The sequence below is a fragment of the Ctenopharyngodon idella genome, chromosome 6 (assembly GCF_019924925.1).
Source record: "Ctenopharyngodon idella isolate HZGC_01 chromosome 6, HZGC01, whole genome shotgun sequence".
NCBI classification, from domain to species: Eukaryota; Metazoa; Chordata; class Actinopteri; order Cypriniformes; family Xenocyprididae; genus Ctenopharyngodon; species Ctenopharyngodon idella.
Genome location: NC_067225.1, coordinates 27,318,631 through 27,345,712, shown reverse-complemented (window position 1 = coordinate 27,345,712; position 27,082 = coordinate 27,318,631). Strand labels below are relative to the sequence as shown.

Here is a 27,082-nt window from a genome sequence, read left to right as displayed (position 1 = left end):
CTTTTTGTTCGAACTATCCCTTAGAAGCCCACAGGGAATATTCTATAACGGATAGCAATCAACACCACTGGATTTATCGCAGTCTTGAAATGCCTACAGAGAATGATCAACACCCTAGACACCCACTGAGACTGATTTCCCATCTTTTAGTTAGTCTGAGTTGCTCACAGTCTACAGAGCTCATAATTAGAATTAGAGGAACTGAAAAAAATAATAATTAAAAAAACATTTTTCGCTGGAGTTATGATTATGTTATGATCTGGCAAAGGTAACGAGACATACAACAGATTAAATCCTGCTCGTAGACGGTGGAGGTTGTGCTCTTTTCAGACACTGAGGAGAACAGTATTAATTGAGGTCAAAATGCCGGGCCTCACAGTCCATTTAACACAATTTCCCCAAGTAAGACCTGCCCTGAACTGTCCGCACACCCTCAGGAACTGGTGAAAAGCTGCTTGAAATGAGCCTGTCATGCCAGGCAGCTTTCCCTGGGATGCAAGAGCAGGAAGATCGCTATATTGGATTAGAGGAGGGTTAGCACATGCTGCGTGTCTTCGGGTGAGTGTGTGCGCACACATTTGTGTGTGACGCTCCATGCCTGCTGGCAATAATAAAGACTAAATGCCACGTTACGAATGTGGTGTCATTAATCTTTGGGTGGGTTCCACCCAATCAATGTCTTTTTCTCACAGGAGCGAAGATTGATATTACGATTGTAGCCTTAACTCTGTAATCAGCGCGACTACACAACACGCCCCCTTGACATCACATCTTAGAAGTAACAGATGCACTGATGGACATGTTGCATGGCACAACGGATGCTTGCTGTTCTTGCCACAGGCATGACAAAGGCATATTAATTCCTCTTTTTTTTTTTTTTTTTGCAATAACTTCTTTTTAAAAGTGCCCAGATTGCAGTTTGTCAACTTTTTGAAAGGTAATTTTTATTGCAACGTGTGTAGAAAAGACAGTAACCATGGGAGAAGTAGCATTAATTTCCATCCTATTGTTTACCACAAGTAGACATTTATGCTAGTAATGCAGTTTTTCTTTAGACCCAGACTTGTGCACATCTGTAAAACAAAGCCCAACAGGATATTCTTTTTCACCATGATATAATGAGGTTATACTATTTGTCTTCATAATAGGTATGTGAACCGTATTATTGCTTAATTTTTTAGCCAACATTTCTCTAGGTAACAGATGAGGATAATCCAGTGTTAAAGTAGTCAACCAAATAATTTAATATTTGTTCATCAAATATTCATCTGACATTCATGATATGATTATTTGGCATTTGTTGAAACTACAGAAGGCTTATATTAAAAATCATTCAATTTTATAGAGGTAACAAAATCTAAATAAATTAAGAAATTGTAAAGGTAAATATTGCAAAATTACATTTAACAGTTCTGTGTATCCACGTTCTGCAGTGTGTGTGCTCACTACTCCTAATGTGTGTGCACTAACTGGATGGGTTAAATGCACAGGACAAATTCCGATTATGGGTTACTACACTTGACATGTCACTTTCATTTTTCACTTAAAGGGGTGGTTGATTATGATTTCACTTTTTTAACTTTAGTTAGTGTGTAATGTTGCTGTTAGAGCATAAACAACATCTGCAAAGTTAGGATGATAATTAATGACTTTAAAGTAGTTAACTCCACATCAGCTACATAAATTCATCAACTAACTGTTCGGAAATGTCCTGTTTTATTCTACGTTGTCACTTCTACTCGAGTCTCTCCATCATTGTCCGACTCCAGTTTTAACATATAAGGCTGAACAGTTTCTGACATTTTCAGTGAGTCTGCGTGAGGTAACCCTCAAAAAGTGACAAATTTAAAGGGGTGATATAATGCTACTTTTACAAGATGTAAAATAAGTCTCTGGTGTCCCCAGAGTGTGTATGTGAAGTTTTAGCTCAAAATACCCCACAGATAATTTTTTATAGCATGTCAAATTTGTCACTTTTTGAGGGTGAGCAAAAATGCTCCGTTTTTGTTTGTGTCCCTTTAAATGCAAATGAACTGCTTCTCTCAAAAGGGGGCGGAGTTTCAGGAGCTCATGTTAGCACTTAGCAGCACCTCACATTACCTCACGCAGACTCACTGAAAATGTCAACAACTGTTCAGCCTTTTATGTTCAAAACGGAGTCGGACAATGATGGAGAGACTCAAGAAGAAGTGACAACATTTTGAATGCAACAGGACGTTTCTGAATGGTTAGTTGATGTATTTATGTAGCTGATGTGGAGTTAACTATCTTAAAGTCATTGATTAGCATATTCTGTCATGATAATCTATAAATCGCTCCTGTGGGAACTGTTATAAGATGCTACAGAGCCAGAGAATATATGCTGCATGAAGATAGAACAGGTATAGTTTAGTTTAATTATGGTTATAACTTGTCATTTTGTCATCTTGCTTTTATGACATGCTATTGCATTTGTGTTATGTACTGTAATGTAACATGGCCTCACCCTCTTTGTTGCGTGTTCACGGGGGCAGGATTTATGTAAATTCTAGGGTTATTGATGTCACCAACCCGGGAAGAAGCTTGTTGTAGTTCCCTACCAGCCGTTTGTTGTAGTCCTTAAACAGAAAATTCTTTAAAAGACAATACTGATTGCATTGAACTTTCAGCGCTGTAACTTTGCAGATACTGTTTATGCTCAAGCAGCAACATTACACACTAACTAAAGTTAAAAAAGTGAAATCGCAATGAACCACCCCTTTAACAGGCTATAAAAAATGATCTGTAGGGTATTTTTAGCTAAAACTTCACATATACACTCTGGGGACATCAGAGACTTATTTTACATTTTGTAAAAGTGGCATTATATGACCCCTTTAAAAATTAATGAAAATTATTATTATTATTATTATTATTGTTGTTATTAATGTTATTATATTATTATTGATATTACTGTTGCCATCACAAAATATTATCACCATCTTTAGTATTAGTATTACTATTGATATTATTATTAATATTATTGATATAAATGTTATTATTATTATTGATATTACTATTGCCGTCAACACAAAATATCATCATCACCATCTTTAGTATTACTATTGTTATTATTACTACTGTTATTACTGTTATTATTATTACTGATATTACTGATGCCATCATCACAAAATATTATCATCACCATCTTTAGTATTAGTATCACTATTGTTATTATTATTATTGTTATTAATGTGATTATTATTATTATTATTATTATTGATATTACTATTGCCGTCAACACAAATTATCATCATCACCATCTTTAGTATTACTATAATTATTATTGTTATTATTGTTGATATTACTGTTGCCGTCATCACAAAATATTATTATCATTATTATTATACATGCTATTGCTACGTATATACTTCTACTATACCTGTTTGTCATTTCTGCTGTTACTATCATTGCTGTTTTATTATTGTTTTTGTGTTCACCGTATGTTGAATGTTTTGCACTCCTAATAAAAATAAAAAATAAAAATTAATGAAAATTATATAGACATTAAAAAAAAATAATAAAAATGACACACAAAATTATTAAAGATTTAACTAAAATTAAAATGAAAACAGGAACTATAAAAATAAAATCTAATTCAAATTATTAACAAAAATTAAATTTATATTTCAATGCTACTAAAATAACACTGCACTTTATTGTGTGAATTGATATGAAATTGGCACCTCATAGTTACATTTTCTCACAAGCTGTTGGGAACAGCCTAAAAATTTGACATCACTGATATAAAACCTGGAGCGATCTCAAGTTTAATATTTAAACAATCATTTAAACTTATGATTTAGTTTTACAATATCCTAGACCAATGATTTGGAAAACTAGGCATATGCATGCAGCAAATTCTCTGGAAAAAAAAAAAAAAAAAATTGGCTGGATGTGTTCTTGACAAATGATGAACTTTGAGACCAACGAGACTGCTCAGCATTATCGCTCTCCATCCTTGTCCAGAGATCTGCCAAATTGAAACAGAAGGGCCCATAAGGGAGATGGCACCGTTCACTCATAATTTACTCTCATTCAATCATGTTGTTGGATAAGTCTCCCAGGAGTCAGCCATTCTGACTGGTAGCGGGATGTAGACATGGTACTGCAAAAACCCAAAAACTTTGTCAGATAATTCCTCTGAGAGGTTGTTCTGCCAGGCAAACCACTTTGGGGCCAAGTCATTTTTTACAATTTAAGCAGATGTGGTGATCAGAGGTGTTCTAGGGGTTAGTATCTGACATAGGCTATGCCAGTCGTATGACATTACTGATACTAATGCAACTACACTAAAGTTCAGTAACCATAAAGATGAAATGATCACACATTTGCAAGTAATTCCTAACTTTATACACAAACCAGCATTCTAGGAAGTGGATGCTTCATAATTTAACTACTCGGCAAAGGCGTTATCAGCGCTAGTGTCTCTACTGAAAGCGAGCGTCTGAGGGGGGATGTCGGGCTCAGTATGAGGAGGCTGGTTCACGGTCTGCTGCCAATGATAAGCCTCCTGACTATTATTCATCTTCACCGAGCAATAAGGCAGCAATTAAGCGCTTTAATTTACAGAGCAAAGCAGCTTTGAGGAGCCATACATCACCATGTTTCACTGCACGCAACACTTGTTTGCTTCAGCGTCCATGATTGGTTGAATGATTCCGGACTGTACTGAAATAATAAAGGACGTGTAGCATTTGATCTGGATGTTTCTTGGTATTATTGTATTAACGGTGATAAAGCGGAGCTTTTAGTGTTTAAGAGTTTCTAACAAGCTAGCGTTAACAACTGGAAGCTAATGAATGAAGCCCGCACTCATAAATCTCTGCAGGGGATGTTCTACAACATTGATCCCTTCAATGGGGTCAAGGCAAAAAGTCAGAAACATGACCAATATGAATTAATAGGCATTAGCGTGGCCCATTGCTTATATGATAAAGTCTTTGGAAAATTCCACTTTATTTTATGCCGCTATTTTCTTTACAAGGAGTTGTAAAAGACTGGCCTATCAATGCTGTCTTATATGTCTCTGAGGACAGAAGATACAGTATCACACACCATATTGTTCTAAACATAAGATGACGTTTTTTTCCCTTAGAAATACATCTGAAAAAAAAAAAAAACGGGTTCTTCTTAGGGTACGTTTACACAACAACGATAAGCTTAAAACGGATAAGTTTTTCCACGTACCATTGTCAAAACGATCCCCATTCATACAAATCCATGAAAATTACTAAAAACGCTGTAGCCTATTCTGCTGGCAGGCCATTAGATGGCGATGAAACACTATAGACCACATGCGCCAGAGAAACAAGCGCGCCGCCATCTTTATAATATTGTCTTTGAACTTCCGTTTTTGCGGTAGCCCTGTACACTTCTACGGCATTACTGTATAATAATTATAATAATTAGCGGGTGAAGTGGATTTACTTGTTGTAAAGTTAATGAACGTTATCATGAGCATTGTAATGTTTAAAGCAGATGTCTTAACAAAAGTCAGTAGACCCAGCAGATTTTAAAACGAGCAGTTCATTCATAAATATATAAGATCGCTCTGGAAATACAAACCGGAAGTCAATAGACAACGAGCGCAGCGCTGAAAAGGGGCGGGGCTACAAAGGGTCTATATTAGCTGGTGAAGCGGATTTACTTGTTGTAGAGTTAACAAAAGTTATCATGAGCATTGTAATGTTTAAAGCAGATGTCTTAACCAATGTTAGTAGACCGGGAAGATTTCAAAACGAACAGTTCATTCTTAAATATGTAAGATCACTGTGGAAATACAAACAAAAGACAACGAGCCAACGAGTCAAGGAAGTCAAAAGACAACGAATGCGGCGCTGAAAGGGGTGGGGCTACATAAGGTCTATATACTGAACATGTAATGCGCATGTGCATGACGTTATCGTTTTCACAGATTCGTATTTTTGTTGTTTACACGGAGACCTTTTCGAAAATTTGCACTTTGAAACCCATTTTCAAAAGTTTGCATTTCTAGGCCACCAAAATGCCGAATGAACAGCCAAAAGGCATAAAAAGTTTTCTGTTTTTAGTTGAAAATGGTGTAGTGTAAACGGCCCCTCATGTTCAGGGTCTAGACTTTTACATGTCAGTACACCTGCAACAATTGGTGGTGCCAAATACGCGTAAAACGAGTGTGCCAGGAAATATGGTGTGTCAGAGTGTAATGTTAGAAGATGGGCTAGCCTACAGGTTATTTTTATTGTATGCCAAAAAGTGTTTGTTTTTAAATGTGATCGCTGGAACATTTTACCAGTATTTACCACACTTTCAATACAAAAAATGTAAATATGAAAACATATGCAATATGTAAATCATTTTCAAATAAAAGCATTTCCTTTATAAAGATTTTCTTTATAAAATACAAGATTTGGTCTTCACAAAGCTTTTTTTTTTTTTTTTCCAAAAGGTACATCTTGAAAAAGGGGGGGTCGCCTTATAATCAGGGTCATCTTATATTCGGAACAATACGGTAAAACTGAATGCATAATTTGCATATACAGTAAATCCATATAATTCCATTTCAAACTTTTAAGAATATGTATACACGTACAGTTTTTAATTGAACTCAAAGAAATTCATATAACTATAATTTTAACTAAAACAAAGTATATATTCAATTTAAATTCTAACTCATGAATAGAAAGGGAACCAATTTTGTAGGATCAGTGAGAGCAGACAGCTATAAATCCAGATGAACTGATTTATAACAAATCTGAAATGTAAATGAGGCTTATTCAGCTTTCTAATTAATATGAAACACACACAAATTTAATTTCCCTTACTAGCTAGGTGTTATTTTGTAAACAATCATTTCCAGTCAAGAACCGCCATAGGTGTCACAATAATGACAAAGTGCATAAAACACGCTTCATTTCAACTAAATTATTCCACGTTATTGATGCTCAGTGCAATCAGTTCGTTCTCAATAGCGTTTGATTCCAACATAAGACGTGGATTTTGCTGAAGAGCCGGCAGCTGCATAGAGGAGATAGGGCTCAGACCTTTTCTGTTCTTGTTGCACAAACAGGATTACTTTAATCAAGTGTCGTAGCTGGAATATTTTACTATCTCAACCTCGTCACGTCTCTGGTTTTCCGCTGCGGCTTTCGAAATTTACAGATTAGGAGCCATTCTTACAACTTCCATACATTAATCTCCATAAAGAACCCATACACATGGGTATGAATACAGATACGTTAAGGGCTGGGATGTCAAAAATGTATAATGGATATAATTGGAGGCCCTGAAAATGAAAATACTGAAGCCTGATTTATGCCTCTTTTCATATTAAGGTGTGAGGTCTAATAATCTTTTTTTGTTTGCTTTTTAATTTTATCTTCTTGAAAAGATATGCTTTGACGTTCATAATAACAAATATTACAGTTGCATCAAAAATTCCCTTATTTAGGAATCTTTTTACCAAACATGTTTTGTGCTATTATGTAATAAATACAATACGTATTCTTTACCCTACTGACAAATATGACAATTTACAATGCGGACACATGCACCGGCTGTTGTGAAATGCAGTGGGCTAATCTGGAGTACACTAAGATGCTTTATATAACTAATACTGTGTCTCTGTCAGTTCCCATCAGGGCTTATGACATGTCCCTCGTCATGCAATGCAAATCTTTAAATCCGCTTGATGCTTGATGAAAATTACCATTAACACTACATACTGCTTTTTGGAAAAAACATGAAAGCAAAAAACTGAAGGTATAAAAGTTCTGTCAGTGTTTCCCCAGACTTTTTTTCTTAGTACGAGAGGCTGCTCACTGCATAGCAAATGGGTGGAGCTCGATGTCCAGCTTTCCCTCTTTGGACATAATTGGTTGAACTTGAAGGTCCAGCCACACCCTTTACCCAATTCATAAAATGTCAATCAAGCTTCACATCTAACTTAAACAGATAACATATAAATTAAAAAAATAGTATTCCCCTAATTTACACAAACATAGTAGTGATGAAATATTCCAATATGAAAAAAGAAGACCTACAATCCAGACAGGGACTTATGCTGCCTTCATTTGCTCTCGGAATTATCGTAAATACGAGTTTCCTAGGTAAAAATTGCACATGAATGCCCTCCCATTTCGAAACTTGAATGCGATGAGCTCGTAAACACGACTTCAGAAGTGGGAATTATCAAATTTCCAATAGCACGTGAAGGTAGCATTAATCTGTTTATTAATTTGTTCATTAGCCGTCTGAATGAACCAACATTTATTATGAATCAGACTCTCAGCCTCAGACGTTACACCCATGGACAGCTGGCTGAAAGTCTGATGCATAAGGCACACAAAATGGGAAATACTTCGGGAGTCTCAAAGTTGTCATCTGATTGGTTGAATTCTACAGGATTTCTGGGTGAATTGTGTCACGTTCTTTAATGGTCCGCCTGGAAACAAAGCATCTGTGATGCCAAACCCTCTCATGGAGAAAGAAATCTGTCGTGTTTACAACTGTGACAATGAGCGCTTATCAGGATCAACTAAATCCTGGATTTTCGAAAGTATATGAATTTTGCAGTGCCATTGTTGCAATAAACTTGCACAACGTTCTTGAATAATTTATTAGATGCGTGCTGGTCTGTTATCATAGGGACAGTGATTTTACATTTTCATGCTCCTAACAATGATGCAGAACAAAGCGAACTGTGATTGGTTGCTTGCTGAGTCCAGACCTTCTGCCGTCAGGTTAGTGACACTATGTGTTGTGCATAGTTCACCCAAAATGAAAATTACTGTGTAAGAAGAAATTCAAGTTTACAGGGTTTTAGTGTCAGTACTACATTAAACTACTATACATATATAATGTTGAATATAATGTATAATAATGCAGTGGGGGAATATTTGTGGGTCTTGATAATGCCAAATGTCTTATGTTACCAGCAAAAAGTGGCCTACATTATTTTAAATATATCTAGTAATATATCTAAATATATCTAAAAATATTCTAAAAGAAACAAGATAATAATAGTTAGGCTAGATTCTGAAGAAGACTTGTCCATAAGAAAACAAACCTATTCACTCACATTTGGTGGGATCTTTTATTCACAAGCAGACAGTGAATGATGAACAGCAGTGTGTGTTCATGTCTGAACTGAAGATTGAATTCACAGTCTGGTTCAAATTGAGTTCATGGCTTCAGGTTCAGCTGAGGGTTGAGCTTACCTTAAAGAGCGTTCATGGAGATGAAAGATGCAAGAACTGAGAGCTACTCTTGGAATGAACTTTTAGGTTTAAAAGGTTTTATGTAAATACAAACAATTTTAAACTTCTTCCAGGTAAGCTAACACTTTTTAATTAAATATATGTTTATCCATTGCTATCTGTGTTAATCTGTAACAAGCATAGCAGATTTCAATGGTTGGATTTACTGGTACAACTTTAGAAGCTACTTGATGAGTTTTCTTTCTTGTAATGACATATTTCCTACTGAAGCTGGAAGTTTGGGGAGGGACAAAGCAAAGAGCCTGCCTACTTTTAAAAATAACCAATAGCCTTTGGTTTTCATCACAGCAATGATCCATGATTTATTATTGCTAGGCAAGCATTGGGGATTGGGGATCAGAGATTGGCAGGTCAGTATGGCTCAGTTCAAACATATTTATTTAAGTATGTAACATATTGACCACAAATTTTATTATATTGTAATATTTTTGACTGAATGAAGAAATTTTTACATTTTTGACTGTCATAAAAAAAACAAAAAAAAAACACACACACACATGTGATCATATCATACTGCTGTATATTCAAAACTCTTTAGAAGTCACCCAGAATGAAGGGATAAACAATGAGGAGAAAAAGGAGAACACAAGCAGACAGATGTCATGTTTTCATAAGACTAGATGAATAGCTTTCACATATTCCTCTTTGCAAAGTCACAAGAGCGGTTAGGACAGTTTGAAAGTACCAAATGGAAGAGAGAGAAAGAGAGAGAAAGAGAGAGAGAGAGAGAGAGAGAGAGAGAGAGAGAGAGATAACCCTGTAGACTGCCAGTCATCTTCTCCAGTTCTTTGTAGGGAGAGGGGGCTCCCTGTCTTTTTAATTCTCTGTGAATCTTCTGTCCATCACCACACTTTATCCCTGCTTTAGAGCTTGGCTCTGACTCACGCACTGTCACTTTCCTGACAAACTACACCTATGCACAGAGAGACGTCATAAACTGTCAGGAAAAAAGGGAACGTATCTACCCGACTCTTCTCAAGAGAAAGAGGAAACCCATACAGATAAACTCCATACAAACTCACTTTTTACTTACTTTTTACTGCCACTGAATAATTCTTAACATTTCTTTATAAAATATAAAAATATTTTAATCTAATTCAGACTAAAGAATGCAGACTTGTGACAACCATGAACACTTTTATAACATCTTTTGCAATTATTTTACAAGCAAGTTTGAGGAATTGAAATTACATGGCAAAATGAGCAGTAGCTCTAACACATTGGATTTGAAGCTTTTTGTTATGTTTAACCTCATTTTAGTCTTTTAATAAACCCGGCACATTATTATGGATTAAGCTCTCGCCTGGAAGCTGCAGGTAGGCAATTCATGTAGAGGTTTTAATTTGACCTAAAATGAACCATGACCATTTTCTAGGGCTTTGACAGCACCCTACTTGGATTAGCGTTTTAATTATCGCAAATGTCAAGCGGGGCTAAGAACCTGCTCACAACAGGCTAAAAACACCAAACAAAATGACTGAACCAGCGATACCTTTTTCTTGGGGTGAATATATCCCCACATTGCATTGAATTCCCTGCAGGCTCACAATCACTGATGGCAGGTGAAAAACATTAAAAAGAACCAGTTTGTCAAATTTCCCCCTGATGGAACATGATTTTAAAATGTCCTTGTAAATACAGATGTTGAAAATACATGTGAATACTCTAAAATGTGAAATATACAGATTCACATACAGTACAAAAAAGGGCCAAAAAGTTGTATGTTTCTTTAGATTATGTTTTTGGTAACACTTTACAATAAGGTTTCATTTGTTAGAATTAGTTAGCTGAATTAGTTAACATGAACTAACAATGATAAACATTTCGAAAGCATTTATAAATCTTAGTTAATGTTTCAACATTTACTAATACATTATCAAAATCAAAAGTTATATATGTTAATATTATTTAACACTTTCCCTGTCAGCATTTTTTTAATACATTGCCATCCCGCGCCAGCATTTTTGATCATTTTCACAACTTTCATGGCCCCCAGAATATTTTGTTGTATGAATATCTGAATATATCTGAACAGAGCCCCTGCTTTAAAAAAAATAATAAAGTTAAATAAATAAATATGCATTCTTTTTGACACTTGAATGTGGGTAAGATTTGTAAAATCACATTTTTGCCAAACACTACGTCTGGATCAGATTCAGAACGATGATCAAAACATATATGGAGTAGATCAAGTCCATCAACACCCCCAAAGTTTCACAGTTCTATACCTCTTCATGGGTGAACATTTTATTTGGTAACGTAAGGCAGTTTTGATTTATATGCTGTTTGATGTTCGATGACCACCCTATTTTACATGTGCATAAAGCATAGCTTCAATTGCTTGTTTCTGCTTCTTCTTTTCCTGTGTTTTGATTCAGAGATTCTGTACTCTTTCAGAAGATGCATAATAGCGCTCCCTACTGTATAACAGTGAAAACATGGATTTGAAAATTCCGTCAATGGCAGGGAAAGAGTTGGACCTGAGCTAACATGAACTAACAATGAACAGTATTTTTTTTATCAACAAAGATTAACACAAACTGTAACAAATGTATTGCTCATTGTTAGTTAATGTTACTAATGCATTAACTTATGTTAACCAATGGATCCTTACTGTAAAGCATTACCTGTCTTTTTAGAGTAAAAAAATTGTAAATTTTGGTTTTCATGAGTACATTTTTTTTTTTCAGTAAAAACAGTTAATGATTTCCCCCCAAAATCCCTGCTTGACAAATCACATTTGATTACATTTGAATATCATTATTGAATAGGCTAATTGTAATACAGAGTTCTCATAAGAAAATCCTTGTTTAGATTTGCCATTGTATCAAATTATACAGGCAAACTGAGCTGAGTTTTGAAATTGGTCCATCTATTTAATTTCGACAACATATTTTACACTTCAGAGGATCTTACAGCTCATCAGAATAGTGCAAACAAGTCTATGTTGTTTGATCAGGTTTTGTGCAGGCCTGTTATTAATATTCACCATCATGTCAAAAGTAAGAGTCTCTCTGAGCCGTTTCCTTCTGTTCAGCTGACAGGTGAAGTAATGGCCCATCTTTCCTCTAACTTCTAATCCTGTTTACCCTCTTCCTCGGATGCTGCTTTTCCACAGCTTGGAGTCTGGGGACAAGCTTTGTAAACACACAACCTTCTCTATTCACGCCAATTTACAGGCCTAGCAGCCCAAGGCTCTACTTTGCAGATTATGAATGCTTTAACCTGGCTTTCCACACCTCTTGGTAATTTCGTCTGGTTTATCTTCTTCGGACCATATTTTCGAACCCTCCCCCTTTACGTGTGTAGCCTTCGTGTGAATTTACATGCATAAACATCGTGACCACATCAGCTCCATGAGACACAGAGAGCTCTTCTTGATATGCTGCCATGTCATCACATTCTACTGGTGTGCAATTGTCAAATTAAATGATTAGTTTTGCATACCAAATAAGGTCGTGATCAGTTTGATTGAAGTGGTTGAACAAATGAAGTGATATTCTAAGGCACAGGGCAATAAAAAGGACGATTTCTCTTTGGCATTCACGTACGTCTTTAAACTGCTGCATGACATGTAAGTAATGCAGCAAATTAGCAAATCATGGCAAGCTCTTTTAGATCAGGTGCCACTTGCATCTGTGTATTTAATTGATAAGGCAGAGTGTGGGAAACCCTCAGTGTGAATACATTACAGCGATTACAAGGCTGATTGCAGTTACAAAGTATTGCAGGCACGCAGGTAACATAAGTTATGATTATGGTGCATTTATATTGTAGATGCAGTTGATATAAAACAAAAATAAAGCTCAATTCATATACTGTAAACTTAAATGAATAATTCACCCATCATTTTAGTCATCATTTACTCACCCTCATGTCTTATGACTGTTTCATTAAACACAAAAAGAGGTGTTTTACAGTTGACACTGCTCTTTTACATAACAAAATCATATAACCACATGCTTCTAACAAACAAATGTTCTGACAAAAAAGCACCAATAAGTCAGCATTAAATCAAAATCAACCCTGTTTATTTTCTTAATGCATTTTACTTGTGTTATTATTAACAATTTATGATGATTTTTTAACAAAGTTCAGGAGGAGCACGTTCAGATAATTAACCTAATTAAAGGGATAGTTCACCCAAAAATGAAAATTTGATGTTTATCTGCTTACCCCCAGGGCATTCAAGATGTAGGTGACTTTGTTTCCTCAGTAGAACACAAATGATGATTTTTAACTCCAACCGTTGTGGTCTGTCAGTCGTATATTGCACGGCAATGGGAACTTCGTCTATAAGAGTAAAAAAAAAACACGCACAGACAAATCCAAATTAAACCCTGCGGCTCGTGACGACACATTGATGTCCTAAGACATGAAACGATCGGTTTGAGCGAGAAACCGAACAGTATTTATATCATTTTTTAACTCTAATACACCACAATGTCCAACTGTCTCTGATGACAGAAGTGATCTCTAGCGCTTATACTTCAATGAGTGACTTGACTTGAACAAGATGCTATTGTTCTAGAGACTAAATGTGAGCATGCGTTTACTCATCTCACTTGCAAAAAACAAAGATTCAGTACTTCTCAAAATAAAGTAACTTTCCCCAACACACTGCTGTTCAAAAGTTCGTAGTATTAAGATTTTTTAATGCTTTTGAAAGAAGTCTCTTGGCTGCATTTATGTGATTATAGATATGGTAAACAGTAATATTGTTAAATATTATTTTCAATTAAAAAGAACTGTTTTCTATTTTAACATGCAATTTATTACTGTGATATCAAAGCTGAATTTCAAGCATTATTACTCCAGTCTTCAGTCACAGGATCCTTCAGAAATCATGGTTTGGTGCTCAAGAACAATTTCTTTTTATTATCAATATTCGTGTGGAAACCATGATACATTGTTTTTTTCAGGATTCTTTGATGTGTATCCATTTAAAAACAGCATTTATTTGAAATAGACCTTATTTGTAACAATTTAAAAGTCTGGTGAATAAAAGTATTAACTTCTTTAAAAATAAATAAATAAATAAATAAAATAAAATCTTTCTGACCCCAAACTTTTGAACAATATGTAATCAGTATTTTATTTTACAATTTAAGAAATGAAGTCAGTTGCTATTTCCATTTCATTCAGACTTAAATGTAGTCTTATGACTTTTGAACTGTTTTCCAAGTCTTCTGAAGCCTTCAACAGGAACAGACCAAAAAAATCAAATCTCAAATGTAATTCTTCTGCATACGCAATGCTTTGTGATTACAAAAAATGTGAGAACCAATGGTGTTTGTCAGCAGACGTCACTGACGTGATGCATCTTGAAACGGCGAGTTTGAATATGTTCTGCTGTGAATTTCAGACTTTAATTTTTTGGTTGTACTATACCTTTAAGAGTGATGCATCCTCACTTGAATTCGAGCATATTAGCGCTCTTTCTCAATAAGGTTTTCCCACTGATTCATACAAAGTTCTGTCTTTGTCTCCCTAGTGTTGAAATTTGTTTTATGGCCCTCACCTGCTTGTACTTGAAACCAGCTAAATAGGCCGGCAGGTCTCTCATACCCCCTTCAATACTACGACCGTCTTCTCAACCTTTCCCTGTAACATGGCAAACTTCTAAACCATTCATTATCTTACCAGTTTCCCCCCTGTGCTGCTGCACTACTAACAAGTGAACTATGACAGCCCTATTCTATCATTGAAATGATTAATTTGAATAGCCAAAGGTTTCCTCACAATTATTTCTCCATTTATATATCCGAGGGCCTTTATAAACCACTATGGCTATCTATGAAAAATCTGGGCCACATTTTCTCCATTCATTTTTGCATAAGATCCATTACATTGCTGCAGGGTAGAATTTTTAATCTGCCCCACTTCAATAAGCACATCTCTGCCTACCTTGAAAATATTGTCAAAAAGGAAGGTGGTTATTATTTATCAGTGCCAGTTTTGATAATAAGGGGCCGAGAAGCCCTGGTAAAATGTCTACAGTGGGATCCAAAAGAGACCTGGGATTTGTTTTTTTAAGTCAGCATGAAACATAATGTTTCGATTTTCTTCCCTGTATCCGAGTGAAATGGCTTCTCAAACAAGAAAAAATGTAGGGCGGGACTTGATTTTGTCCATCGGGATGTGATTTGCTATTGCTGTGATCTCATGCGAGTGACAGGTTGTCCTCCCCTCGCGCCGGTAAACACATCATCAGAGAATAGAAGAGATGTCGCTGCAAGAGGGAGGGGAAGTTGTTTTGATTAAAAAAATAATGATGTGCACGGATAAATCATTTATAATAAATATTGCAATATTCCATGAATAAAACAAGAATTGTCCATTTTGATTTCGTGGTGACTTCACGTAAAACAAAGACATAATCCAAATTGAAACTGAAGAATTCGTATCTTTTCTTTATTTCAGGACACTGAAGCCTTTGTTCTGAGCAGCAAAGTGTCTGACTTATGGGATGGAACTGCTATCAGATAAGGTAAAACTCCCTTCCAAAGTGAGCAAGGGTTTATTACAACCATTTTGTGAGATTATGCAGACACATTGGCTTGGCAAAAGTAGTGATTAGGAAGCAGCCTTCCCATGTCTCGCTTCCATATGGGTCTTTAGAGCTCCAGTGAAGCCATTAATTCAGGAGGATCAGTGCGGGGAATATCAGTACCCACCAAATTTTGGTCGGACTCACAGGCACTATTGAAGGGCACCAAATGACATGCAAGGAGGACTTCCAAAAGGCTCTGTGACTGCCTATGACTGCTTCCGTTTCAGCTGGACTAGTATTTACGGTTAAATCCCCTGGTAGCCCAACAAGTCGGAGCAGTTCTCGGGAGATTACATCCGTGTTCACACACTTACCTGTCAGTGTTCCTGACAAGCTTATTCCTCTGAGCTCTTGGAATAAACTCCTACACCTTCACTGTGAAATCTACTTTAGCAAACTCCATTTCACACCTCAACTGTAGCCTGGTTTCATAACTTAATGTCAAATGTTCGTAAATAAACATGTAGGATGCTGCTTATTGAGTGAACATTTAAGTCCTTCCAAAAATTTAAGTCCTTCCAGATAAAACATTTGGCTACTTATAGTGTTGAGTGGTTGTGTCAAATATTTTTGTCTTGACCAAGGTCACACTTTTTTGGTATTGTAAAAGGCTACAATATCATAATTAAATATAAAGTAATTTTAATAGCAGCACCTTTAAGGACAGTTTATTTATCATGATACACAGGTATACAGATCCAAAGAACCACCACAATCTTTGCGTTCGCCCGCAAAATGTTTGTGTTCCCCTGAGAAACTTTATGTTCACTTGCAATACTTTTGAATTCTTTGTGAGAGACGCCAAAGCATTGACATATAATTTTTCCTTCCATCTCATATTTTATTCCATCACTAGGTCACTTTTGGGGCTCCGTACTCGCAAAATTTTGCGTTACCCCAAGAAACTTTGCGTTCGCTCGCAAAACCTTTGCATTCCCTCGCAAAAACGTTTGCGTTCCCCCCAGAAACTTTGTGTTTGCGTTCCCCCGAGAAACTTTGCGTTCCCTCGTGAAGAACTGAAATGGTTTGCGAGCGAACGCAAAGTTTCTCGGGAGAACAAACATTTTGCAAGTGAACGCAAATTGTCTCAGGAAAACGCAAACATTTTGCGAGTGAATGCGTACTCACAAAAGTTTTGTGTTCCCGAGAAACTTTGCGTTTGCTCGCAAAATGTTTGTTCCCCCCAGAAACTTTGCATTCACTCGAAAAGAACACAAAAGGTTTGTGAGAGAACATAAAGCTTCTCGGAGGAATGCTAACATTTTGCGAGCGAATGCAAAGTTTCTTGGGGGAACGCAAATATTTTGCGAAAGACGCCAAAGCATTGACATATAATTTTTTTCTCCCATCTCATATTTTTTCCCATCACAGTGTCACTTTAGAGGCTCCGCAAGTGTTTTGCGTTCCCTCTCAAAAACTTTCGCATTCCCCCAAGAAACTTTGTGTTCACTCACAAAGAACAGAAAAGGGTTGTGAGCAAACATTTCAGTTCTTTGTGGGCTAATGCAAAGTTTCTTGGGGGAGAATGCATACTCGCTAAAGTTTTGCGTTCCCGAGAAACTTTGCCGGAAATTTTGCGTTCACTCACAAAGAACTCAAAATGTTTGCGAGTGAATACAAAGTTTCTCGGGGGAATGCAAACATTTTGCGAGGGAACACAAAGTTTCTCAGCGGAATGCAAAACATTTGCGAGAGACTCAAAAGCATTGACATAAATTTTTCTTTCATCTCATTTTATTCCATCACCATGTCAATTTAGGGGCTCTGTGTGCAAGAGAGTGCATAAGGATTGAAATATATTTCGCCCCCTTATCTTATATTTTTTTCCATCACCATGTACCTTTAGGGGCTCTGTAGAAAAGTTATCTTTTATGAGATACTTCAGTTTCTATTAAAGCATCAACAGGTTTTACACAAACTTCTAAAGTTCATGCCAGTTTAAGCGCATTAAAGTTAAAGGGGATGTATGCAAATACAAAGAAATTCATGTTATTTTTCACTTTTAACATTTTAATCAAATTATGCTGATAATATAATTTGTACTGAAAAGAAAGTTGTATTTAATTAGGAAAATGCAAAATAGAAGCATTTTCACTAGTACGCTCAGACGTCTGGATCCACTGTATATTTTTCTGTAATTTAAATAACTGTCAGTAAGTATGCCTGCCATCTTTACACTTTCATCCAGCAGAGACTCAGTCTATTGGTAATTACCAATCAGTATGCAAGTCTTTGAAGGAATCGTCTCTAGGCAACCATATAGATCAGCCAAGCTCTCTTCCATTCATCAAATTAGAATGAAACGTCTCCTCCCAGATCAAAAAATGCTGTAGTGCGTGTTGGAGGCTATTACTGATACTGTAGCTAATCACATATTTGCTCACCATATATTTCAATATGAAATTTTATTTATTTTATCTCTCAGAGATTGTACAGGATTAATACAAAGGTATTAAATAGCTCAAAATGCTTACATAACAGCAAAAGAAAACGCCAGACGAATATATTACATTTATAAAATGCTAAATTTCAAAATAAGGCAAAAAATATGGATAATATGGAAAAATGATTAACACATAAAAATAAATCAAACATACAAATACAATAAAACATAAATATTACAAAAGTATAAAAAATAACAGTAAATAAATAAAATTAAATAATAATAAATAATGGTTTTAAGCTTGCATGGTCATTACTTATATTCTAAAACAAATTTAAAAAATGATTAAATAATATATATATATATATATATATATATATAAAAAACTATAGAGGATATAAAACATTTCTTTTAGACACAAATATTTAGAAAACATGAAACCGGCAGAGGGAATATCTGGTTAAGCTAAGTTCTGATGACACATTTTGGTCTCATCTTCAAGCGTACAAACTCAGCAGATGTTTGAAAGAAAGATGATCACAGGAACAAACATGATGAAGCATCTTTGAGAGATATCCTACTGTTTAACCGACTCCCATAGGAAAATTTGAATGACAGAAGAAATCATAAGGGAATTGATGAACTATGGGTTGAATTTAAAGGAACAAGATATATGTTTCATTTCAAACCATCAAATGCTTGACTGTCAAAGTAATAATAATTCAAAACTAACTAGTAGCAATACATCGGTGTAATTATCCAGAAACTATGTATTAAACCAAACTGTCACTATTCATCAAAACAGTAATATCTCTCAGGATTATGCAAAACAACATAATGCATTTCATCTATCTAAAGGCCTTTTTACATACACAGACATTGGCTTGACTGACGTGTGTAGGAGGAAAAAGAGCATGGGCATAATTCATAATTCAAGGATTTCTCTTGGAGATCCAACATTCCAGGTCACTACTGCATTACATAACTTACTGTAATATTGTCCTCAATTTAAATCTCAGTTCTGAACACCTAAGCAAAATTATTAGCTAAAAGAGAAAGTCTGCTTTTTTGCATAAAATCTACATACAAAAGACGAATAATTTGACAAAGAGGTAAAAAACCATCACAATATAAGGCAATGGAGCTGAGTCACCAATTCTTAACCAAAAAAAAGAAAAGTCAAATAAAATGTAACTATAACCAACCTTATCAAAACATTTTAAAGTCTGTTTTCACTGCAAAAAAAAAAATAAAAAATGATTTTCTTCCTTAGTATTTTTTCATTAATATCTTAACTCATTTTGCTTCTCAAATAAATGTATCTTGATTTAAGGATGTTTAGATATTTGTACTGAAACAGGACAAAAATACTTGGTAAGAAAAACATTTTTTGCCATGTTAAAGCTGAAGTGTATGGAAGCTTGTTTCCGCCACTAAATAAAAAACAAATTAAAGGTAATTGCAACTTTTTATCTCACAATTCTGTGAGTTATAAAGTCAGAATTGTGAGTTATAAAGTCAGAATTGCAAAATGTAAAGTCGCAATTCTGACTTTTTTGCACAATTGTGACTTTATATCTCGTAATTCTGACTTTATAACTCACAATTCTGACTTTTTTTCTCAGAATTGTGTTTATATCTCGCAATTCTTATTTTATAACATGCAATTGTGAGTTATAAAGTCTTAATTGTGAGATATAAATGTCTTTTTCCCCTAACAATTGCACATTATAACATGCAATTGCGAATTTATATCTCAATTCTAACTTTATAATTCGCAATTCTAAGAAAAAAGTCAGAATTATGAGATAAAAAGTCACAATTACTTTTTTTACTCCATAGCAGAAACAAGCTTCCATCAAAGTGTGTAATTTATTTTTCAAATGTTAAAATGCTTTCTCCTATCTATGCAACAATTTTTAGATTGAACAAGCAAGCCATTTTTAGATTGATTTCTCTACACTCTAGCAAACAGTGTTTGGGAAACCATAGTCATTTTTGTAATTCCACTCAATGACATTAGTGGCATGGAAATGACACACTTCAGCTTAAATAAAGGCAAAGTTCTATGAAAACACCCACGACAACATCAGAAACACTACTCCATGAACATGGGCCATCTTGCTTGCGTCTGAACTGAAGTATCCCCTTGAGTTCAGGCCTGTGAGGGAGACGAACACAAAGACATCATAGACAGGATTATATGAAGTAGGCCACTACAAATGTCAAGCAATTGCCTGGTTAGCAGTTCGATTCTGTGTGTACAAGCTCAGAAATCAGCGTGCACTATTCTTAATGAGCTCACATGAAGCCTTACTTGACATCTTTGGTATACGTATAGGGTTGCTGCTGCTGCCGTCTCCTCCGTCACTCAAGGCTTTGATCTGAACGAGCAGGTCCTCTTCTGATGGCAACTGAAGCTCCACGGACGTCCTGTTGGTCTCCACTACACCGCTTCCTCTGTGCCAGTTTTGATGATACACAACCTGCGCAGGAGAAAGTGGGTCAGTGAGATGCAGCTAGTCTGCGCCTATTAGCTAAAAAGACTCAAAAATAAATGAATAAGTCAGAGCGACGAGGATATTTCATGCCGTACAGCGGCCACAAAACATTTGAACACTTAATCCACATACAAAAAAATGCAGAAAAGTGATTAGATGAAAGTAGCATTCATTAAGAAGAAAAATAGCACAAGCATACTTAACATTTCACAAAAATAGATCATGTTTGTTAATTTATAAAACTATTTTTTGTAATAGAAAACAAATTATAAAACCCTCACTTTTGGAATGCAATAAAGTGATGTCCAGCCTAGGAAAATTGACATCCTTACTCTTTAGTAAAATATTATTAAAAATTTGTTAAAGATTTTGTAAGCATATTGAATAGTTGTGCTTGGAGTCATTTGTTTTAATTGCACTGTAAACCCTAACGCTCAAAATAATGAACTGGTTTGAGTAGGGCAAACTCAAATTAAACAAACTAGTTCAATCAAATGAACTTTTATGAGTATTTAGAACTTTCTTTTTCTTTTGAGTTCATCAAACTGACACATTTTAAGTTTTATGAACTTGTTTCTTTTAATTTAGACAAACTTAAATTTACATGAAACTGGGCTTTCTATTTCCCAGCATGCTTTGCCATGACACTCGAAAGGGAGAGTAAATGCTAAAAGTAAGTGTTATATAAGGTTTTTTTTTGTGCAAGATTAATGTTAAGTGGGGGATTTAGTAGTGTTTAATGCTTTGCTATCCCAATTTAGAAGAGTTTCTGTTATGTGTATGTGTTACCATCATGGTGACGAGTGGAGCATGGGCTTAATTTGAGAACAGGTATTTTATAAATGGTCTATATTGCCGTACTCTTTCAGCAATTGCTATGATATGCTAATGATATCAAAGCATTGTGTTACCAATAAGCATTTACTAGCTAAATTTCCACTACTAAAAATATAATTTAAGAGGTTGGCGCTGATAGCCTTGTGGGCAGTGTACCGACATATAGTGCCATTGCACTTCGGGTGACCCGAGTTTGAGTCCTGTCTTGCGGACCTTTCCCAATCCCATATATATATATATATATATATATATATATATATATATGCCAAATTGTGTAGACATAATTTTTGGCCAGGCTGTCATACAGAAATTATGAACACATGCAAAAACAAGAGAGAACCAACTAAACATTAATAACGGATTATGAATGTATGCTTTTTCCTCTGAGTTTTTTTTTTCTATGCATTTTTTTGTATAGTAAAATAAAACCTGTAGCTGTAGTTTGCCTTTTTTGCCAAATAATTTTGATATACAATTTTAATTTTTAAAATAAATATTTTAAACTTTAGTGTTCTTTTTTCATATTTAAAATATTTAAAAAATATATTTATATAAAATATTTTTATTGGGGTTTTTAAAATTTCCCTAAAAAAAAAAAAAAAGCAGCAGCACTGCAAAATGCATAAAAGTCTGTTATTAATATTTCACACCAGCTCCATGCAATCTCCAAAACCCAGGTAAAAGAGGGAATACAAATTAAAAAATCTTTATCAATTTCAAATTTCAAATTGATTTTCAGTGGGAGGATTATTAGTATGTTTGCTGACATATCTCACTGTGAAAAAAAATAGGTTTCACAATCCATAAATCATTTAAATTTCTTCTTCTTTTTTTTTTTAGATTGACAGTGCAAAACAAATAGCCACCAAACTGATATTCTTTCTTGCTCACACAGACTAGAGAATTTATGATTATTGATTTCATTATTCTGCAGGTGCCTCACAGCGGACGGTTAGGATTGCAAATGAATAGTGTTTCTCCATTATGAAAGTGTCTTTGGTGAGAAGTCGCTAAGCTCGTAGCTCCAGATGGAGGATAGCATCAGAGCCGTCCAGCTGTTCGCCGACCCGACAAACCTCTACATTTCAGAGAGGCCGTCGTCAATTAGCTGGCAGCATGCTGCAGCAAATTAATTTGCTCAAAAGAAATGAATCACATCGGACAATTTTTAATCCTCTTTCTGAACATTTTGTGTGAACTCTTGCTACAGATGACTTGGGTTCTGAGCGCAGCAGGAGATCGAAGCAGCTTGTTCTGAAATGTAAAAAAGCCTCAGATGTTTCTATACTGTATCTATGACCTTGAGTGTGGATGTGCTTTATTGAGCCTTGCAAAAGGAAATTAGAAAAAATGAAAGATTATACTAAAGGGGAAATCAAATCTAGACCTAAAAAAATATCTTTACATTTAATGTCTAGCCAGATATTTGCTTTAATTCATTCACTTTTATCATTTATAATTTATATTATTTGCTAAAGGGTCTTGTGAAAAGCATGTATCTATTCCAGAACCTTCAGTTTTTCATAATTAATTTTAATAAAAGTTTTGCTAGCAAAAAGGAGAGAGGAATGGCCTCTGCTGGCTCTTACTATAGGCTACTGCTTATGCAGATTTGATCTGTTTTGACCAATCCCACCCAAGATGACATGTTAAAGGGATAGTTTCTTTCTTCTGTTGAACACAAAAGGTTATATTTTAAAAAACGTTGGTAACCAAACAGTTGACAGCACCCATTGACTTCCATTGTAGGAAAAAAATACCATGGAAGTTAATGGGTGCCATCAATTGTCTGGTTACCAACATTCTTTAAAATATCTTCTTTTGTGTTCAACAGAAGAAAGAAACTAATACAGCATTGGAACAACTTGAGGGTGAGTAAGTAATGACAAAATTTTCATTTTTGGGTGAACTATCCCTTTAACAGCTTAACTCAACTGATATGAACAGTGCAAAAAGGCCGGCAACCATTTACAGCAAGGTTGCATATATTAAGGTTTCTTATGATATTTAATGGTATGCAAAATGCCTTTAGTAACTAAAAATGTTGTATATAACCAGTTGTCACTTATGGGAAACTGTTATTAAATACAATGCTATGCAAAATGGTTTGCACTTCAAATAAGAAGTTCAAAGGAAGTTGCATGAGCGTATCTGGAAAGGCTTCACTGGCACTTCAAAATAAAAAAGTGAAATAAAAAAACATAGTATATAATGCAGCTTTCAAAGGTAATATTCTCAGTCATTTATCTCTGAGTTGTTTTATGTGAAACACCAGCTTATGTGGCACACTGATACAGCATGTTTATCAGCAAAGAAACAGAAGAGCGAGAGTAAAAAAACAGATTACCTTGTAGCCAGTTACTTCTGATTCATTGTCCATCGCCTTCACATGTTCCCAGTTCAGAAAGACCTTTGAGTTTGTCAGGTTCCACTCAATGTTCCCTGGGGGTTGACTTGGAGCTAAAAGACATAAATCATATCCTGATTTACTTCCAACTTGTGTATATGACTGAACAACATCTCATGGTTATATTTTGTCCTTTGCAATCTTTACAATCAGCATTGCACCAGCTGAGGTATCACTTAAATTTAAGACTTGGAAAGCTCAGTAGCACGGATTCAATAGAGATTATCTCTCACTTTAAATTAGCTAGACTAGTATAAATGGAACCTTATGAGTAATTTTTAATGTAGCAGCAAAAAACAGCTATGAAACAATGAAACATAGTGCAGAACATTAAAGGGTTAGTTCACCCAAAAATTAAAAATATGTAATTTATTACTCACCCTCATGTTGTTCTACACCCGTAAGACCTTCGTTCATCTTCAGAACACAAATTAAGATATTTTTGATAAAATCTGATGGCTCAGTGAGGCCTCTATTGCCAGCAAGATAATTAACACTTTCAGATGCCCAGAAAGCTACTAAAGACATATTTAAAAGTTCATGTGAGTACAGTGGTTCAACCTTAATATTATAAAGTGATGAGAATACTTTTCGTGCACCAAAAAAAATAAATAAAAAAAAATAACGACTTTTTAACAATATCTAGTGATGGCCGATTTCAAAACACTGCTTTGAAGCTTTACAAATCTTTTGTTTCGAATCAGTGATTCGGATCGCGTATCAAACTGCCAAAGTTAAGTGAACTATTGATTAATTTCTAAACACTTACGACGTAACAAAGCCTCGTTTACTGAAATCATGTGACTTTGGTGCTCCGAACCACTGATTTGAAACAAAAGATTTGTAAAGCTTCGAAGCAGTATTTTGAAATTGCCCATCACTAGATATTGTTGAAAAGTCGTTATTTTGTTTTTTTTGGCACACAAAAAGTATTCTCGTCGCTTCATAACATTAAGGTAGAACCACTGTACTCACATGAACTGTTTTAAATATGTTTTTAGTACCTTTTTGGGCACTGAAAGTGTTAATTATCTTGCTGGCAATAGAGGCCCCACTGAGCCATCGGATTTGATCAAAAATATCTTAATTTGTGTTCCAAAGATGAACAAAGGTCTTACGGGTGTGGAACGACATGAGGGTGAGTAATTAATGACAGAATTTTTATTTTTGGGTGAACTATGACTATCCCTTTAATGTAAATTCTGTGATCATTTATTTACACTCATGTCTTTCAAATCCTGTAACAGAATGTCCAAGCTGCTCTTCTCCATGCAATGAAAGTGAATGGTGACCACGGCTGTCAAGATTTTTTTTAAGTGAATAACCATTTATTAAAATTTTTGTCTATTAATCGTACAGAGCAACTGTATGGATTCTTAAGATTTTTAAATTAGTGAATGAGCAGTATGGACTACTTTTATTATGATTTTATCTCTTTGGAGCTTGACAGGACCTGGTCCCCATCCACATTCATAGTAAGACATAACAAATCTGAGTAGACATTATTAAAAACTTCTCATTTTTGTTCCACAGAAGAAAACAAGTCATAAGGGTTTGGCACAACATGAGGGTGACTTAATAATAAAAGAAATTTCTTTTTAAGGTGATTTATCCCTTTAAGGCCAACATTTCTGTTTATAACATCATAATGTTGACACTAAAGAATGAGATTTAATCCATTATATGCGACTTAGCAGAGAAACTTTCCCTACATGCTGTTGTAATGTATTGCAATTTTCAATATTCTGACGTGCCAGACTGCTTGAATGTCATCGTGCCCTTTTCCCTTTATTTCCAGAACTCCATAACAGTAAAATAGTTGCCCCTGACACAGAGTTGCTTAGGAGCAATTGTATAAATGTTGCGTTTGCCACTGCCCGGTCATGTGCCCGCTCAAACAATTCAGAAAACATCTTTCACTCAAATACTTTTCACAGTAATTGTGGAATTTAAACATAGTTTAACTCCAATAGAACACTGAACCAGGGATCTCTTTTCTCAAAAAATTTCATGGTTAGGACATTGTGCACCCTGTATTCATGCTTTAAAAATTGAGGATAATAGCTATAGTAATTTGAAGCAATTTAACTAATGATACTCAGCCCACAGAGTCTATAATACATGCTATTATGATAACCATACTCGATCATAACATTGGTCTGCTGTATCACGGTATGTTCAGTCAGAGAATCTACCGTAAAAAAGGAAAAAGAACAATCGCCTATCTGCTCCGACACAAAGAAAGAGATCTCTCAAGCTCTTTATTTTAAAGAGGCCTTTAATTGTATGCTCAGTCTATTAGCTGAAAATAGCCATAAGACTCCCTCCATAGTAATGTCATAGTTTATCTGATCAGTTTCTGGCTCAGTTAAACACAGTGTTTTGTTCTTGATTATTGGCATCAGATAATGAGCCTATTTAGCCACGGTAGTTTAACAGAGGCCACTTTAATCTCTCATAGTGTTGAGAACACCCCACTAAGAGTTTAACAGGTTGGGATTATGATCCTGTCAGGCCTCTAATCTCACATCTTTGAAGTTCCACCCTACTCATTTAGCGGCAGACTCCTTATTCTACATTAATACATATTTCTGTCATGACAACTCTCTGAGAGATTGGCATGGTAATGGATGTTAATGTATTTGGTCTTGGCGGAATATATCTGGTACGATGCTGCTGCAGAGCAAGTACAGACTTTCTATTGCCAATACATTCTCAGATATGCTGCTGTGAGCATGTAAGACATGCTGCTGCTGCACATATAACATACATATAACCCCGTAGCAGATCTGTACAGGTGGAGCTGGGGAAAGTGGAGGGTTTCTGAAAGTGCGCTGAAGTCTGCTAACAGCAAACAATGCAAAGTATTTGAATGTTGAGCAGCAAGCTTATTGGCTGCTGATGCACAGCAACCAATCAGCTGCGCTATGTAGATAACAATGTGATCACTAACAAAGGACCTATCAGCCTGTGCCATCTAGAGTTTCATGACAGAACTTTGTATATATACACCATATGGGGAGCTCTAACTGTCAGTTTACGCAGTATGTGCAGCCTGAGCTCCTTAACTTGCGCTACATGTTCAGCTTCCTTTGTCAGACTTGAGCACCCAGCCTGAGGCTT

The 27,082-nt window shown here is 35.3% G+C and overlaps 1 protein-coding gene and 1 long non-coding RNA gene across 2 annotated transcripts in view; one reads left to right on the top strand and one right to left on the bottom strand.

Moving 5' to 3' along the window:
* The first annotated feature begins 2,092 nt into the window (after nucleotides 1–2,092).
* LOC127514705 (uncharacterized) lies at nucleotides 2,093–20,686 on the top strand. The gene is made up of 3 exons (XR_007930690.1): nucleotides 2,093–2,227; nucleotides 15,702–15,768; nucleotides 20,556–20,686. It is a non-coding gene; the product is annotated as an uncharacterized LOC127514705 (long non-coding RNA).
* The window catches only part of LOC127514704 (contactin-4), a 105,177-nt gene continuing 96,322 nt past the window's right edge, over nucleotides 18,228–27,082 (bottom strand). The window contains exons 21-23 of the mRNA XM_051897802.1: nucleotides 23,900–24,012; nucleotides 20,532–20,700; nucleotides 18,228–20,375 (exon numbers count right to left, since the gene is read on the bottom strand). Of these exons, the coding sequence (XP_051753762.1) occupies nucleotides 20,281–20,375; nucleotides 20,532–20,700; nucleotides 23,900–24,012 (377 nt within the window). The 3' untranslated portion in view covers nucleotides 18,228–20,280. The remainder of the gene's footprint in view (nucleotides 20,376–20,531; nucleotides 20,701–23,899; nucleotides 24,013–27,082) is intronic.